Raw genomic sequence first — 13981 nt, 5'->3', positions numbered from 1 at the left:
GAGCCCTACCTATTTAGCGGTAGGGCTCGTGCCAAGGTTCGAATGGCAGCATTCACACTTATTCAAGTGAACTGCACTAACAGGGTAATCGCGCTAACCAGATTTCATTTTAATTGAACCAAGCCTGCCAAATGTGAACACACCCATAGTGCACATAGCCAATTATAGTGATTCTGGCATGATTTTTATCCAACATGTCCTCCAATCAATACACCCATATAGGTCATTTGTCACTTCCCTAAAATACGACCCATAGAAGCGTTTGCTAAAGTTGCGCCCCTATCGACAACAGGACACTTTAATTTTAATGCATTGGACCCTTTTATCTGCGTCATATTTCGGGTTTCGCGTAGCTCAATTGGTAGAGCATTGCAATATACAACAATATGCAATCATGTGATCATGCGATCGTGAGTTTGATCCCAGGGAACGCAGGTGCTCATAAAGTCACTAAGGCTAGGTTTAGGGTTGAGGTAGGTGTAGTCGTTAATAAAAAAATGAGTTTTGCTAAATAGAAATAGGACAAATGGCGGGTAAGGGACCGTGTAAAAAGTCCACACATTGCATTTAAATGAACACGCATTTTGATAATGATGGTTAAACGTCATTTCATGACGACAGACGTAACACGACACTGTCATTATTTTTTACATCAGCTAGAGGGTGCATGACTTTAAAACGTAAATATAGGTCATAATAAGATGCTTGAAAAAACGACCTATAAGGACATTCTTTTTTTATGACAGTACAAGTTGTTTGAATTGAAAGTGAAAGCTCATCTCTGCTGTGTGGGCCTTCTCTATGTCAACAGAGTGTTGAACAGTGAAGCCTGCTGATGCTGTACAGTGTATCATGATTTATATACAAGGTAAACAATGAACTGCTGACTGACTACTTTTCTAGAATATTAGATGCCCGGTCAAAATTAGTACTCGTGCAACATACACCTAACAATCACTCTTTCGAAATACATTTAGATAAGAACCTGCAAATACATGATTCCCACATAAACTCTCTCTCACACACACCCACAAACACACACAACACCAACACCTGCATCATTGGGTCACTGGGTGTGATGTGGGCCGCTCCAATAAAAAAGCAGAGAGGAGGGGGGGCCGGGGGCTTGGCGCTCATCTGCGGAGTTGGGAGAATGTTGTCTTGGCATGGAACTCGCACTCGCCTAGCTGTGTTTGTTCTTTACATGACTTTACGAGGTTTCAGTGATGTACTTGAGCAGGTATGTTGTATACACCACTTTCCCAGGCCACCTCCATGTGTCCATTTTTCAATCATTGTTATGTTATGTTAGGTTCGTTTTTTTACAGGGCAGCTTGACCAGAATACCATGATGATTTGTTTGTGTGGATAGCTATTTCTGAGAAATGAACGTTGTGGGAATGCTAATGTCGTATCTTTTAATTGAACTACTGAATGAAAACAGATTAGACTATGTTTTTGTCATGTTGAAAAAAGTTTGCACTCTATTAAGTCCATACTTCAAAGGGAAGGGAATATTAAAGTGCTCTAAATAGGTCTTGTACGAATCATGATTGTTTTCTTGAAAGTTGTTGGAAGAAAAAAAAAAACTTTAAAGCATAAGAACAATGATAAAAGAGTATTTCAGTTAACCCACAAATCTGCCAATGACTAAAGTCTATAATAAAAGCATTCACTTTGTCACAAGAAACCAATTTAAAGTCACTGCAATGCATGAGTATAGGTCATTAACTTAACAACTTTAAATTATTGTTACCAAATTATATACAAGTATGAACTACTGTAAAAGGAATGAATGTGAATGTACTGGTTACTTTCTGATCTGCACTATTGGCAACTGTTATTACACAGTAATACTGTATATTATTATATTTTAATTTTGAAAAAAAAAAAAAAATTGTTAACTTAAAATGTGGTAGCATCTAACCGGGTAGCATCTAAATTTAGTCAACAATATTATTTATCATCAGTGAGTCAAACAAACAAATAGACAGACAGGTTAGACAGATAGATAGATAGATAGATAGATAGATAGATAGATAGATAGATAGAATTTTAAACAAGTTTATTTGGCCTTACACATTGTGTTTTGTAATAATAAAAAGGGGTGCACATAAATTTTTTGGTCTTGTTCTCAAGGGAGTACCTGGAGATGTTGTTTGGTACTCACACTTTATGCGACACACTTATCCTAAAAGCTGTCCTCATCACTCGAACATGGCAGATGATGATAATGATTTTTTTTTTTTTTTTTCTAACATTAATGACACAGATAACAGCAAAGGCTGCTGTCACTTTAAAAAGGAAAGCACGGACCGAATAACTGACACACATCCGGTTTCTTTCTCAACTGTTCACTTATGACATAACCGAGAGAATACTTGCCGAGACAGGTATTTTGACATAATTTCGTGTGTATGTGTCCGTTAAAGCGCAAGTAAACGCGAAAGAGGAATTAATTTGGTGTTCGAGCGCTGACTCTCTCTCTCTCTTTCTCTCTCTCTCTCTCTCTGCATGCGCGCGTTTCGGGGATGTGAGGCTGTGCGCACAGATAACAGCTCGCGAGTCCCGTTTTTCGCCTCTTCTTCCGCTTTTTAAATCGTTTAAATGTGTTAATTGGCGAGGCAAAACACGTTCAAATGATAAACTTTCACTCTATGATGGTTAAATGTAGCAGTTAATCCGCGAATCACATGCGTGCCGAACCGTTGGACCTTATCTGTACGGATCACGGATTAACAGCGATCCGTTGCACACCTAATAATTTAAAGAACACACTTATCATCATGATTGCTATCTTACCAGAGATGGAGAAAAATCCTACCCCAGTAAGTAAATGTGTCCCTGTGTCCCCGGTCCTCAAAAATGTTGGTACTCAAAAGCACTTCCCTCCATGTTGGTAACTTGTGCATCGTTTATTTATTTATTTATTTATTTTTACCGCGCATGCGTACCTGCGTACCATTTATGTGCACCCCTGATAATAAAAATAAAACTACACTGTTCGTGTCAGCCCAATGCTAAAGTCAAATTCATCACTATGTTTAACTCTAATAATGTGATTTAATTCACCATTAAACTACAATGACAATGTGTTTCCTGTTGTGGTACTCAAACTTTGAAGTTTTATTTCTGTTTTTCTCTGTTGTCCTTTTAAACACTGATGTCAAGCTACCATGAACATCAAGTTTGTCAGACTGTTAACAAGTAAATAACAGTGAAAGTTCACAGTGACCTTTGCACAGGACAAGATTAAAGGTGATGTGCATCATTTGTTTGATGCTAAAATACTTTAACCAGCCTTATACAGACTGACAAGTCTAAGAAAGGTTGATTCACTGTGGCATTATAAACACACAGCAATCTTGGCTCAACCAATCATGTGAGATTGGGGGCTGGACTATCTGTTTGTCCAGACAATGGCAGACGAACGCAGTGTTGTTTATTTGGAAACTTGTATATTATGATTATTTATGAAATTCCATTTGGTGATGCTAGCAGAAGAAAAATTATACTTTAACCCAAAGATCTTAAAATGAATAGACCAATGCCTACTGACAGTCGGTATATTCACCGTGCTCAGACGCATCACTGCATGTTGACAGAATTGAATCCTCAGAAAATATTATCTTCTAAGTCTGCGGCATGTCAGAATTGGCTTGGTCAAAGAGCTCTGAATTACTGTGACTGGAAAAGTGTGCTAAATTCATGTTAAATGTGGAAAAGGAAACCTAAAATCCCTCTACTGTCAAGGGACGCTTCCTTTCTTTCTTTCTTTTTTCTTTTTTCTATATAAACCCAATCACCCAATTGGCTTTCAGAAAAGAGCTTGATCCTGTTATTGGCCCAAATACATCTTCCAGCCCAGCACAGCAGCCATAAATCCTCATGAAACTTTGGGTTCTTGGAGCTGACAGGATTCAGAGATAAGATTTTACAAATGAGGCACAGAAGGGAGTATAACTTTTGAAGCATTTAACTTCAGATTTTTTAATAGCTTTTTTAACACAACCTTTCTGGCCTCCTGTAATGATTAAATGAGGATGATGAAGGATGTTTTAGCACTGCGGAGATATTTCTGCACTGTTTTCTGCTGTTGAGCACACATGTACATGCACACACACGCACAAAGACACACACACACACACACACACACACAGACGCACGCACTCTATATGCTACTATTACAGTACATTTCAATCTGTAGAGTTCTTGCCAAAATAAAACAAGTAAGCAGATATTATATCACAAGAGATAAAAGTCTGTGAATGTTAATGGCAAGAAAAATAAGAAAGCGGCTGCATAAGTACAGAAAAATGGCAAAATCATTAAAAGGAAATAAGTCATTAATGACAAAGATTATCTAGCACACTTCTCAATTCTTCTAAACAGCCCTTAATAACGAGCACCACAATTTAATCGCACATAACTTAATTTCTTTCAATAATCATGCAGAAACTCTGGTGCTGTTATCAAAATGCGTAATTGTTTCTTATCCATAATTAAGAAAGAAATTTAGATGCATGGCTATAAATGTGTGTGATGCGAGTTAGGTACAGCTGAATAATTGAATTCCCAAGGAATTTATTTTAATACACTTTTAAAACCTAGTTATGTATCTCAATGAGGTACAAAGTGTTCCATGCAGATTAACTGGTTCGGAAAATATTTCCTGAAGACAAAAATGTGATGTTTTTGTACCTTGCTGTTAGAACCTTCTCAGCAAACAATTCTTTAACTTCATCTTTACTTTGTTCACTTTTGGAGATACACACAATTGTGGTGTGCTTTTAGGGTGTGTGTGTGTGTGTGTGTGTGTGATTTTTATATTGACCACCCCCTCCAACCACAAGTATTACAATACCTCAGCAGCATCCACAAATTTCTCTCTTCTGCTCTCTTTCTGATTTGTACTCACTTTCACTCTCAATGGTCAATCTCAATGGTCTCAGTGCACAAATGAATGGACATTTACCACAAGAGCTCTGCGGCAATCTTCAGAAACCATTCTTCTGTCTGAATTGCTCAAATACTTGAGGACATAAAAGAATGCTGCGGCAATTTGATTTCTGGGGCAGGTTTTCATGCTTTGACCGGTTAGTGTTATTAATAACGTATCCATGTTCCTTTAATTGTCATTTTTTAAACGTTACTAATCCTAAAACAAGAAAGGATGTTAAGGTTATCAATTCACCACCTTGACACAAACTTAGTAATCCCGACAGACGCATTTGCATTTTTTGGGAGGATCATTTATTAAAGACATCATATAGCTCTACTATTCAAATCTGCAAACTGATTCAGCCGCAGAAAGAAATACTCCACACAGTTGTCTTTGTTGAACTCGTATGAAATGCTGCATTGGAAAGGCAATGGTCCTCTTTTCTATGGGCACAGAGGGGTGCACAGGAAGCAAAAGACCTTTATGACAAAAGGTCAATGGGTGTACTCAAGTCTCACTGACAATGTGCCTCAGCAAGCAAAACCCAACTATTCAGCTGAATCACTAAAAGATGCTCTGACGTTGGGTTATTATGCATTCTAGAAAGTTTAGTTAATCCTTCTAAGAACTAATATGTATAAAACTAGTAGTAAGTAAGGATAGAAAATGAGTTACCCTGGTATTCAGGATGCAATATACTTTAAGTCAGTGTCACTGTATAAGGCAACAAAAAGATGCTGTAAAATTTTCAGTGGTTTATTGTGCATATGTCTAGTTAATCTTTCCTAAAACTAATATTTATATCACTAACAAGTAAGAACAATGGTCAAAACTATATTCTGTGACATATGTTTGGGGCACTTTAATTTAACGGCATTATCGAAATTTCCATACATAGAAACACTGCATCAGAATATTGACTTGCAATCTTGCATTATTATTTTATCATAATGAATTGACATGGATACAGTATAAGCAATTTATGTGTCACATTGACAACTTTAAATGACGCACTAAAGTTATCAGAATGACAAATGCGTAAATGTGCGCAGCTGAACACATGAGGCGGAGAGCGGCGTTACGCACGGACTTACCCGAGGACCACTGGACTTCTGCGCTGAGGCTGGTGGCAGGCACATCATCATCAGTAGCGCGTGAGAATACAAAAATACAAAAAGGACTAGATTGCGGCAATACATTCTGTCTGACGTTGAAGTATTAAGACAACTGACAGCCTACGGACAAGATTAACTTAAGAATTGGCAAAGGTCCCAAAGTTGCAGGAAATTCCAAAAGTTTGCTCCCAAATAAATTGGTCCTCAGCGGGTTTCTCCTTCACATGTGTGCGTTTTCATAGTGCCAGAGAGTACGCAGATAAGATGATGTTAGTCGTAGTGATACAGTCTTTCCACTACGTGGGATGTACTGTCCTTTCCAGAGCTACAGGTTGAATAGATTGTCTTACACTTTGGGACGCGTTTAAAACCTCAGGAGGTGGGATTGCTTGGCGTGATTGACAGTGGGAACGTCCAATGACAGCGCAGTTAGGCGGGGTGGGGGGTGCAAAAGTCCGCGGATTAATCATCAGTCCGCTTGGTTACAGCAAGAGTAATGACGCACAAAGCTTTCTTTGACACAACTTATTTCTTTTTTTATGGTTGTTTAATTAACGTTAAAGAGATTTATATTATTATTATTATTATTTTATATGAGGTAGCCCTCATATAAAAAAAATAATATAAATCTCTTTAAACATATGTGGCAGGTTGTCACATATGTTTAATCTTCTTCTTATTGTTATTAGCCTATGCGACTTCAGTTAAGGCAGTGGCTTTGATAAGCAATTGCTCCGTTGTTCAAATATTCTCGAATAAAATATAAAAGCTTTTATTGTTTTAAATATTGATATGTTGTGGATGTTTTGTTTTACATAAGATGGCATTATTTCAAAGAAAAAAAAGTCTAATCAAGTGATTATACATATCTTGACACCTTAACCCAACAATGGTGTGTTTTTAAAATGTATTTTATCATATACTTTATATATATATTTTACTAGTGGGTGCAGGACACTATAGTTCATTTATGTAAGTGAGGATAGCAAAATAAAGTAAACTGTAACATATTATATGCAAAAATTCTTCATACCAGTAACATTGATAAAAATTTGGGACCAAAAATTATTCAGACACTTTGACCTGACCATGTTTTGCTTAAGTGTTATCTGACATAATTAAGATTATTTTTTTCTGACACAGTTTAACTCTGAGATCTTGTCATATTTTATTAGCATTTTTTTTAAACTATAGTGAATAAACTGTATTAATGAATGAAATGTTCAAGGTGTCTAAATAAATTTTGGTTTGACTGTGTGTGTATATATATATATATATATATATATATATATATATATACACGTATATAACCCAATAATTCAGTAAATCCAATAATTAAATTCTACCATATTCAATTGCATTTTAAGGAGAAACAGAGAAAGAGAGACAAAGCTCTGGAAAGCAGGGCTCAGGTCTGCCTCCATGCGGTACTGCTATCAAAGATGTGGGATGTACCTTGATCTGCCGTTACGTTTCTGATGGGATCTCTCCCCGTGGGGCTCTGTTATGCCATGTTCCTCACCATGTCAGCTGGGCTCTGCCTGGCCAGGACTGTGTGAAGTTCTCCTGGGGGAGGGGTGAGGGGGGACAGGAGTGTCTAATGGAATGTTAACGAGATCACTTTATGTCCTGTATCCACTTTCCTCCTGCCCGCTCCTTTAACCATGTCCTCATACAAAACAAAGCCGCTTTCTGGTGTGTGAAAAAAAAAAAATTGTTGTTGGAGAAACGTTGACCAACACAGACGGCTGTTGTCACTTGGCTGGACTTGAAACAAATGTTTGACAAGGGGCAGAGAGAAAGGAGAGGGCGAACAAGCTGAAAAGGACTGTGCTGCCCAATTATCACACCGACCCTTTCCACAGATCCTCAATGGCGGTTCACTGTCTGTTTATAGCAAGCAAAGCCGACAGAAAATTAGCAGGTGTCTGTAGACAAGACCAGCCAGCCCAAACCAACGGGCACCCTGCCGACTCCAACGCAATTATTGCCAGGCTATGCACATTTCGTGGCTTTAATCAACACATCAGTACAGAGAAGAGGTCTCTTCCCCCACCCTTATGCTATTATGATGTCTAAGATAACCATGACAGGCCCGCTTCATCTTAAGTGTCCTTAATACCTTTGTACTTTAAATTGTGTGGTTCTAACTGCTGTTAAACCCATTTACAGCTTTTATAATTAGACATCTGGACCAAGCTTTATTGTGGTTTTACCAGCTTTCAGAGAAGTTAAAGTTTCAGTCCTGAGAGATTCCTTCAGCTAATGTCTTTGACAGCAATTGTCTTTTTAAAGGTGTACGGATCCTCACCAGATGTCTAATTAATCCATGAAATGTTTTATTATAGATGCACTTTTTTTTTTTTCTTTTCAGAAATGCATGGTTTCAATATGAGCGGCTAAAAGGAATTCTAAATAGAGTTCAAATATACTCTGTGTAAGTCTCTTTTATTTTGCTATGTAAATTCATTTGAAGAAATGAAAACAGACAAATGACTAAGTTGCTGACATTAAGTAAGTGTATATTAAGGGAATATTTCATGTTCTGTACAAGTAATGCTCAGATGACCACATTTGTGGCATAATGGCACAATGTTGATTACTGAGTACTGAGTATTAACTATGTGTACTTATAGGTTAGGATTAGGGTTTGATTTAGGGTTACTTGCAAAATTTACTGTTATTACTAGATGTAACGTAATGAGGACACTGTAAAAAAGTGTTACAAAAAAGAACCTTAAAAAAAAATAAAATTAAAGGCACTTACAATGTAAGTAAAAAGGGCCAATTTTGGAGGCTGTTTTAAAAGCTGTTTTAAAAGTACTTATATTGATTCTTCAGTTAAAAGTATTGTATTACTTGAGCTGTAAAGCTGTTTAAATCGTAATTTCAATAAAATTATTAAATTGAATAGAACTTTACATAGAAAAGTTAGTAAGCAGGTTTTTTTTTTTTTTTTTTTTTTTTGCGTGTTTATGTCCCATGTCTGTACTTTTAAAACTGTGAGTATTTTAACTTTTACAGATTCACTGGTCCCACTGACTTCCATTTATAAGCAAGATTTTTTTCTTAATAGAAGGGATAAGTGTAAATTATTTTTGTGGTAATGAACATTACTCCACAAATGCTGTCAGTGGAGCTTAACCAGTATAATACTCCTTTAATTTTACAGAAAATGAATAGGTAACACTTTTAAGGTGACATAGTTACACATGTTACATGTAGGTTACTTACTATCTGTAAATTATGCTTAATTTCAAACAACTAACCCTAAACCAAACCCCAAAGCCTAAACTACACTCTATAGTAAGTACATGTAGTTAAATAATTACTCGGTACTTATTTGTGCAAGTAACAAAGTCACCTTAAAGTAAAGTTTAACCAATTAAGCAGAGTTTTGACTAAGATGCATGAGTTTAACGAGAAATATTGAAGTTCATATCGAAATCTCAGACTTCTGATTGCAAATTTCAGTAAAACTTTACAATAAAGTCTCAGTTGTTAACATTAGTTAATACTGTATATTAACTAACATGGACTAACAACGAGCAATACATTTGGTACAGTATTTATTATCTTTGATAATGTTAGTTATTAAGAATGTTCATGTTAGTTCACAGTGCATTAATGTTAACAAAAACAACTTTTGATTTTAATAATGTATGAGTAAATGTTGAAATTAATCTTATAACTAAGATTAATAAAAGCTGTAGAAACTTTGTTCATTCTTAGTTCATGTTAGTAGTTAACTAATGTTAGTTAATAAAACCTTGTTGTAAAGTGTTACCCAAATTTCTTAGAAAATCTGTCCTGAAACTGTAGAGAAGACACTGTGAAGTCTCCATTTAGTCTCAGTGTAATCTCAATGGACAAATAATTGAGATCTCATTAGAGACTGTACATTCCTACAGGTGTGTGCTGTGTAACTGATTACATGTACTCTGGATTACAAAAAATAAGTACTTTAAAATACTCGTAATCAGACTACACAGTTACTTATTCATTGATTGCATGACAATGGCAGTAAATTATTCATAATTTATTAAAATTATAATTCTTTTTTTAAATTTCTAGATTTTTAGAATCTTCTAGATTTTCCTTTCAAAAAAAAAAAAAAAAAAAAAAAAAAAAAGCTTACCATATATATACATTCAGAAAGTCTTGCAGTTTTTGGAATTTCACTCACAGATTAGCCACTAGTCAGGTGGCTAAAATCACATACAATTAGGTGGCCACACTGCATTTGACCACTAGATTTACAGAAATCATTTTGTCATGACTTAGTAAGTCATGTATTGCTATGTCTTTGTAAGGCTTTTGTCTTTCAAACCCATTTTAATTAGATTTTTTTCATTATTATAAAATTATTTATTTTAATTTTAAATTGTTGTGATTTATTTAATTATTAGCTTTTTATTTCAACTCACAAACCCTCTGGAGTTCCATCATGAACCCCAGTCTGGCAAACCTTGACGTAAAGTAATATTTAATGCACCTCATGTTGTTGATAACAAAGAATGCAATATGTTTTCTTTCTCTTTGTATTTTTATATAAATATGGTACAATATTCTATTCAATTCAATGTGGTAAACAAGTTAGGCCAAAGTAATCCAAAAGTAATCAAAAAGTAGTCAGATTATAATACCTAAAATGTGTAATGTAATGGATTACGTTACTACTATAATTTTTGTCATGTAATTTGGAATCATTAACGGATTACAATTTTAAAGTAATCTACCAAGCACTGTGTATACTGTAAGTGTGTGTGTTTGTGTGTACTTGTACACCTATCTTAGTGAGGACCGGTTTGAGTTTTAGACCATCGGAGTGAGGACAAAGAGAGTAAAGTGAGGACATTCTGGGTGATCCTCCTTTAGGGATAAGGTTTAGGGTAGGGGTTCAGGTTAGGCACTTGGTTGCAAGGGTTAGGGTAAGAAGCTAGAGACTGCATTGTGTCAGTGAATGTTCTCACAAATATAGATGTACAAGAATGTGTGTGTGTGTGTGTGTGTGTGTGTGTGTGTGTGTGTGTGTGTGTGTGTATTCCTCGTCACTTCGTACTTTAAGATGAAGCATTGTGAGTTTAGGGACTCATATAACAAGATATTTCAGATCTGAGGATTGCTCAATACATCTTTGTCCATATTTCTCACAAGTGCCTTTTTGACCTAATCGTGGAAGAATGAAGAAAAGAGATGGACAGAGAGAGGACTTCAAACAAGAGAATGTTAGGTCAGATGCAGAGCCCTTTCACTTTAAAGTCCCTCATCTGGCTTTAATTTGTTGAATTCCATGTCTTTTACATGTACTGGCTGCAGTTTTCACAAGCTCCCGTATCTGGAGGAGTCACATGATTCCGAGCCTGGCCAAAGAGTTCAGATGGTCTAGTCACTGACAATTTATTTATTTATTTATTATTATTTTTTTTTTTTACACCTTCTTTGGGGTCTTCCATAAAGGATATCTCTCAACCCTCACACACATGTTGGGTTTCCATGTTTTATGGGGACTTTTCATGGGCATAATGATTTTTATACTGTACAAACCATATATTGTATCCCCTAACCCTAAACCTACCCATCACAGAAAACTTTCTGCATTTTCACATTTTTAAAAAACATCACTTAGTATGATTTTTAAGCTGTTTTCCTCATGGGGACCAAAAAAAAAAAATGTCCCCAAGGACAAGGATTTCGGATATTGCCATCTTTGTGGGGACACTGTGTCCCCATAACATAGGGTTTACCAGGACACACACACACACACACATGTTGGGTTACCATGATTTTTAAACTTTACAAACTGTATATTCTACCCCCTAACCCTACCCCTAAACAAAACCCTCACAGTGAACTTTTTGCATTTTTACATTTTCAAAAAAAACATAATTTAATATGATTATAAGCTATTTTCTTCATAGGGAACAAAACAATTTCCCCATAATGTAGGAAACACCAGGACACACACACACATACACATACAATAATGAAAATCATTAACGTCAAGCTCCTCGATTTATTCTTCGACCACCTCATCTCATGGACAAAGAGTAATTGAGACAGAAAAAGAGAGACTGTATATAAACGTATATTAAAGCAATATGTTCTGTACAAGTTAAGCTCAGTTGACAGCATTTGTGGCATAAATGGCTTTATGTTAAACTTTATTTTAAGGTGTCCTTGTTACAGTGTAATTACACAATTAAGTACTGAGTAATAGACGTAAGAGTGATTAAGACAAAAAAAGAGAATGTTCAGAGGAAAGCGGGGTGTGAAAAGAACCATTGAGACAGTGTCCAATGAGTGGTGTGTCCAACACCTGCACCGCCTATTCACCCAAGTGTTTACACACTGTCATCTACAATTAATGGCTCTCAAGGGTAGGGCTGCCTGCCCTCTGCTGGGGCCCCAGACCCTTCCTGGGCCCTTATGAGTGCCTAATTGAGCATACCACTCTCCTGATTGAATTAACAGCTTGGTCCCAGGGACCTTCACCCCACCAGAGAGGGGGGCGATTCACTCCCTCTGTGCCAGCCCGATGGAGGAGGGGGGGGGAAAGAGCAAGGGGTCGAGAGCGCAGAGTTGTCAAAATGTCAGCAAAGCGTGGCCCTTGCTGTTGGCAAAACCAAGCTAGAAATGTGAACTGGGGGCATTCAGAGGTCCCGGTCTTCGCAAGGACAGGCCTGCCAGGTGGACGCTGGGTCCTAAGGCTGGATGTAGTCGATTCTGTGTGTTTGTGGCCTAAAGTATTGTTTTCCTATACCTACATTAAGGAGTAAATCTCACAAAGAAAGAAAGAAAGAAAGAAAGAAAGAAATGTTAGGCATCACTGTTACTGTGTAATTATAAATTTAAGTACTGAGTAATATTGACATGTACTTACTATAGGGTTATTAGGGTTTGGCTGAGGGTTAGTTGCATGTAATTATGCATAATTTACTGTTATTACTATGGTAAGTACATGTAACATAGCAAGTACACTAACATAAAGTGCTACCTTATATTTTTATATTTTGTAGAAAAAGATTATTTTTTAGAACAGGATTTTTTGCAGTGTAACAATTTTTTTCATTACAATTAAAATCTATTTCACAAGATTTTGTTGAGCTTTGTATGAATGCATAAGGGAAAGTTGTTGCGTTATATGACAATTTATTTTTTTTAAAGTACAAATATTCCATGGTTTTTCACAATTAATATGAGCTACAAAGCATAAAAGCTGCATGGTAATTCAAAATAATACATAATATTTCTAAAAGAATTGGAAAATACTGTTTAAAAATGTACATATTTCATGAAGCATGTCGCACCACAGAATATTTCGACTTTTCAAAAATATTTAATGTCAGCTACTAATAGATTAAAGGCAGTACAACAACTACTATGATACTACCATGAATTACGGTATCATTTTAAGTATTTCATTTAAGTATTTAAGTATTTCAACATCATTCAGTAAGGACACATTAATTTGATCAAAAGTGATAGTAAAGTCATTTAAAATGTTATAGTTTTCTGTTTCAAATAAATGCTGTTCTTTTGAATTTTCTGTTCATCAAAGAATCCTTTCAAAACACAAAAATATTAAGCAAAAACTGTTTTCAACACAATAATTAAAAAAATGTTTCATGAGCACCAAATCAGCATATTAGAATGATTTCTGAAGGATTATGATACCGATGACAGGAATAAATTACATTTTAAAATATATTGAAATAGAAAAATGTAATTTTATATCGCTATAACTTTTTACAATGTTGCTGTATTTTTGATCAAAAAAAAAAAAAAAAATGCTGCCTTGGTAAAAAATAAGAGACTTCTTTCAAAAACATTTTGAAACTTTTGAATGGCATAATATATAATTATTTTTGCATTACAGCAACAAGAATTGGTCAGAAATAATTTGCTTAATTATTGTTTTTAT

At 35.7% G+C, this 13981-nt stretch overlaps 1 protein-coding gene across 11 annotated transcripts in view; it reads right to left on the bottom strand.

The window, feature by feature from the left end:
* Positions 1-6405, bottom strand: part of smoc1 (SPARC related modular calcium binding 1) — a 57512-nt gene extending 51107 nt beyond the window's left edge. For 6 of the 11 annotated variants that reach the window (XM_051868096.1, XM_051868099.1, XM_051868097.1 and 3 more), the window contains exon 1: positions 6037-6404. In XM_051868096.1, coding sequence (XP_051724056.1) covers positions 6037-6141 — 105 coding nt within the window. In that variant the 5' untranslated portion in view covers positions 6142-6404. Of the gene's footprint in view, positions 1-6036 lie in introns of all 11 variants that reach the window. The other 5 variants (XM_051868095.1, XM_051868101.1, XM_051868103.1 and 2 more) reach the window with 2 other exon arrangements.
* Between the last annotated feature and the right edge of the window lie 7576 nt (positions 6406-13981).

This window comes from Ctenopharyngodon idella, chromosome 17, assembly GCF_019924925.1.
Source record: "Ctenopharyngodon idella isolate HZGC_01 chromosome 17, HZGC01, whole genome shotgun sequence".
Taxonomy (NCBI): domain Eukaryota; kingdom Metazoa; phylum Chordata; class Actinopteri; order Cypriniformes; family Xenocyprididae; genus Ctenopharyngodon; species Ctenopharyngodon idella.
The sequence above is the reverse complement of the archived record's forward strand: the minus strand, read 5'-3'. Positions and strand labels throughout refer to the sequence as shown.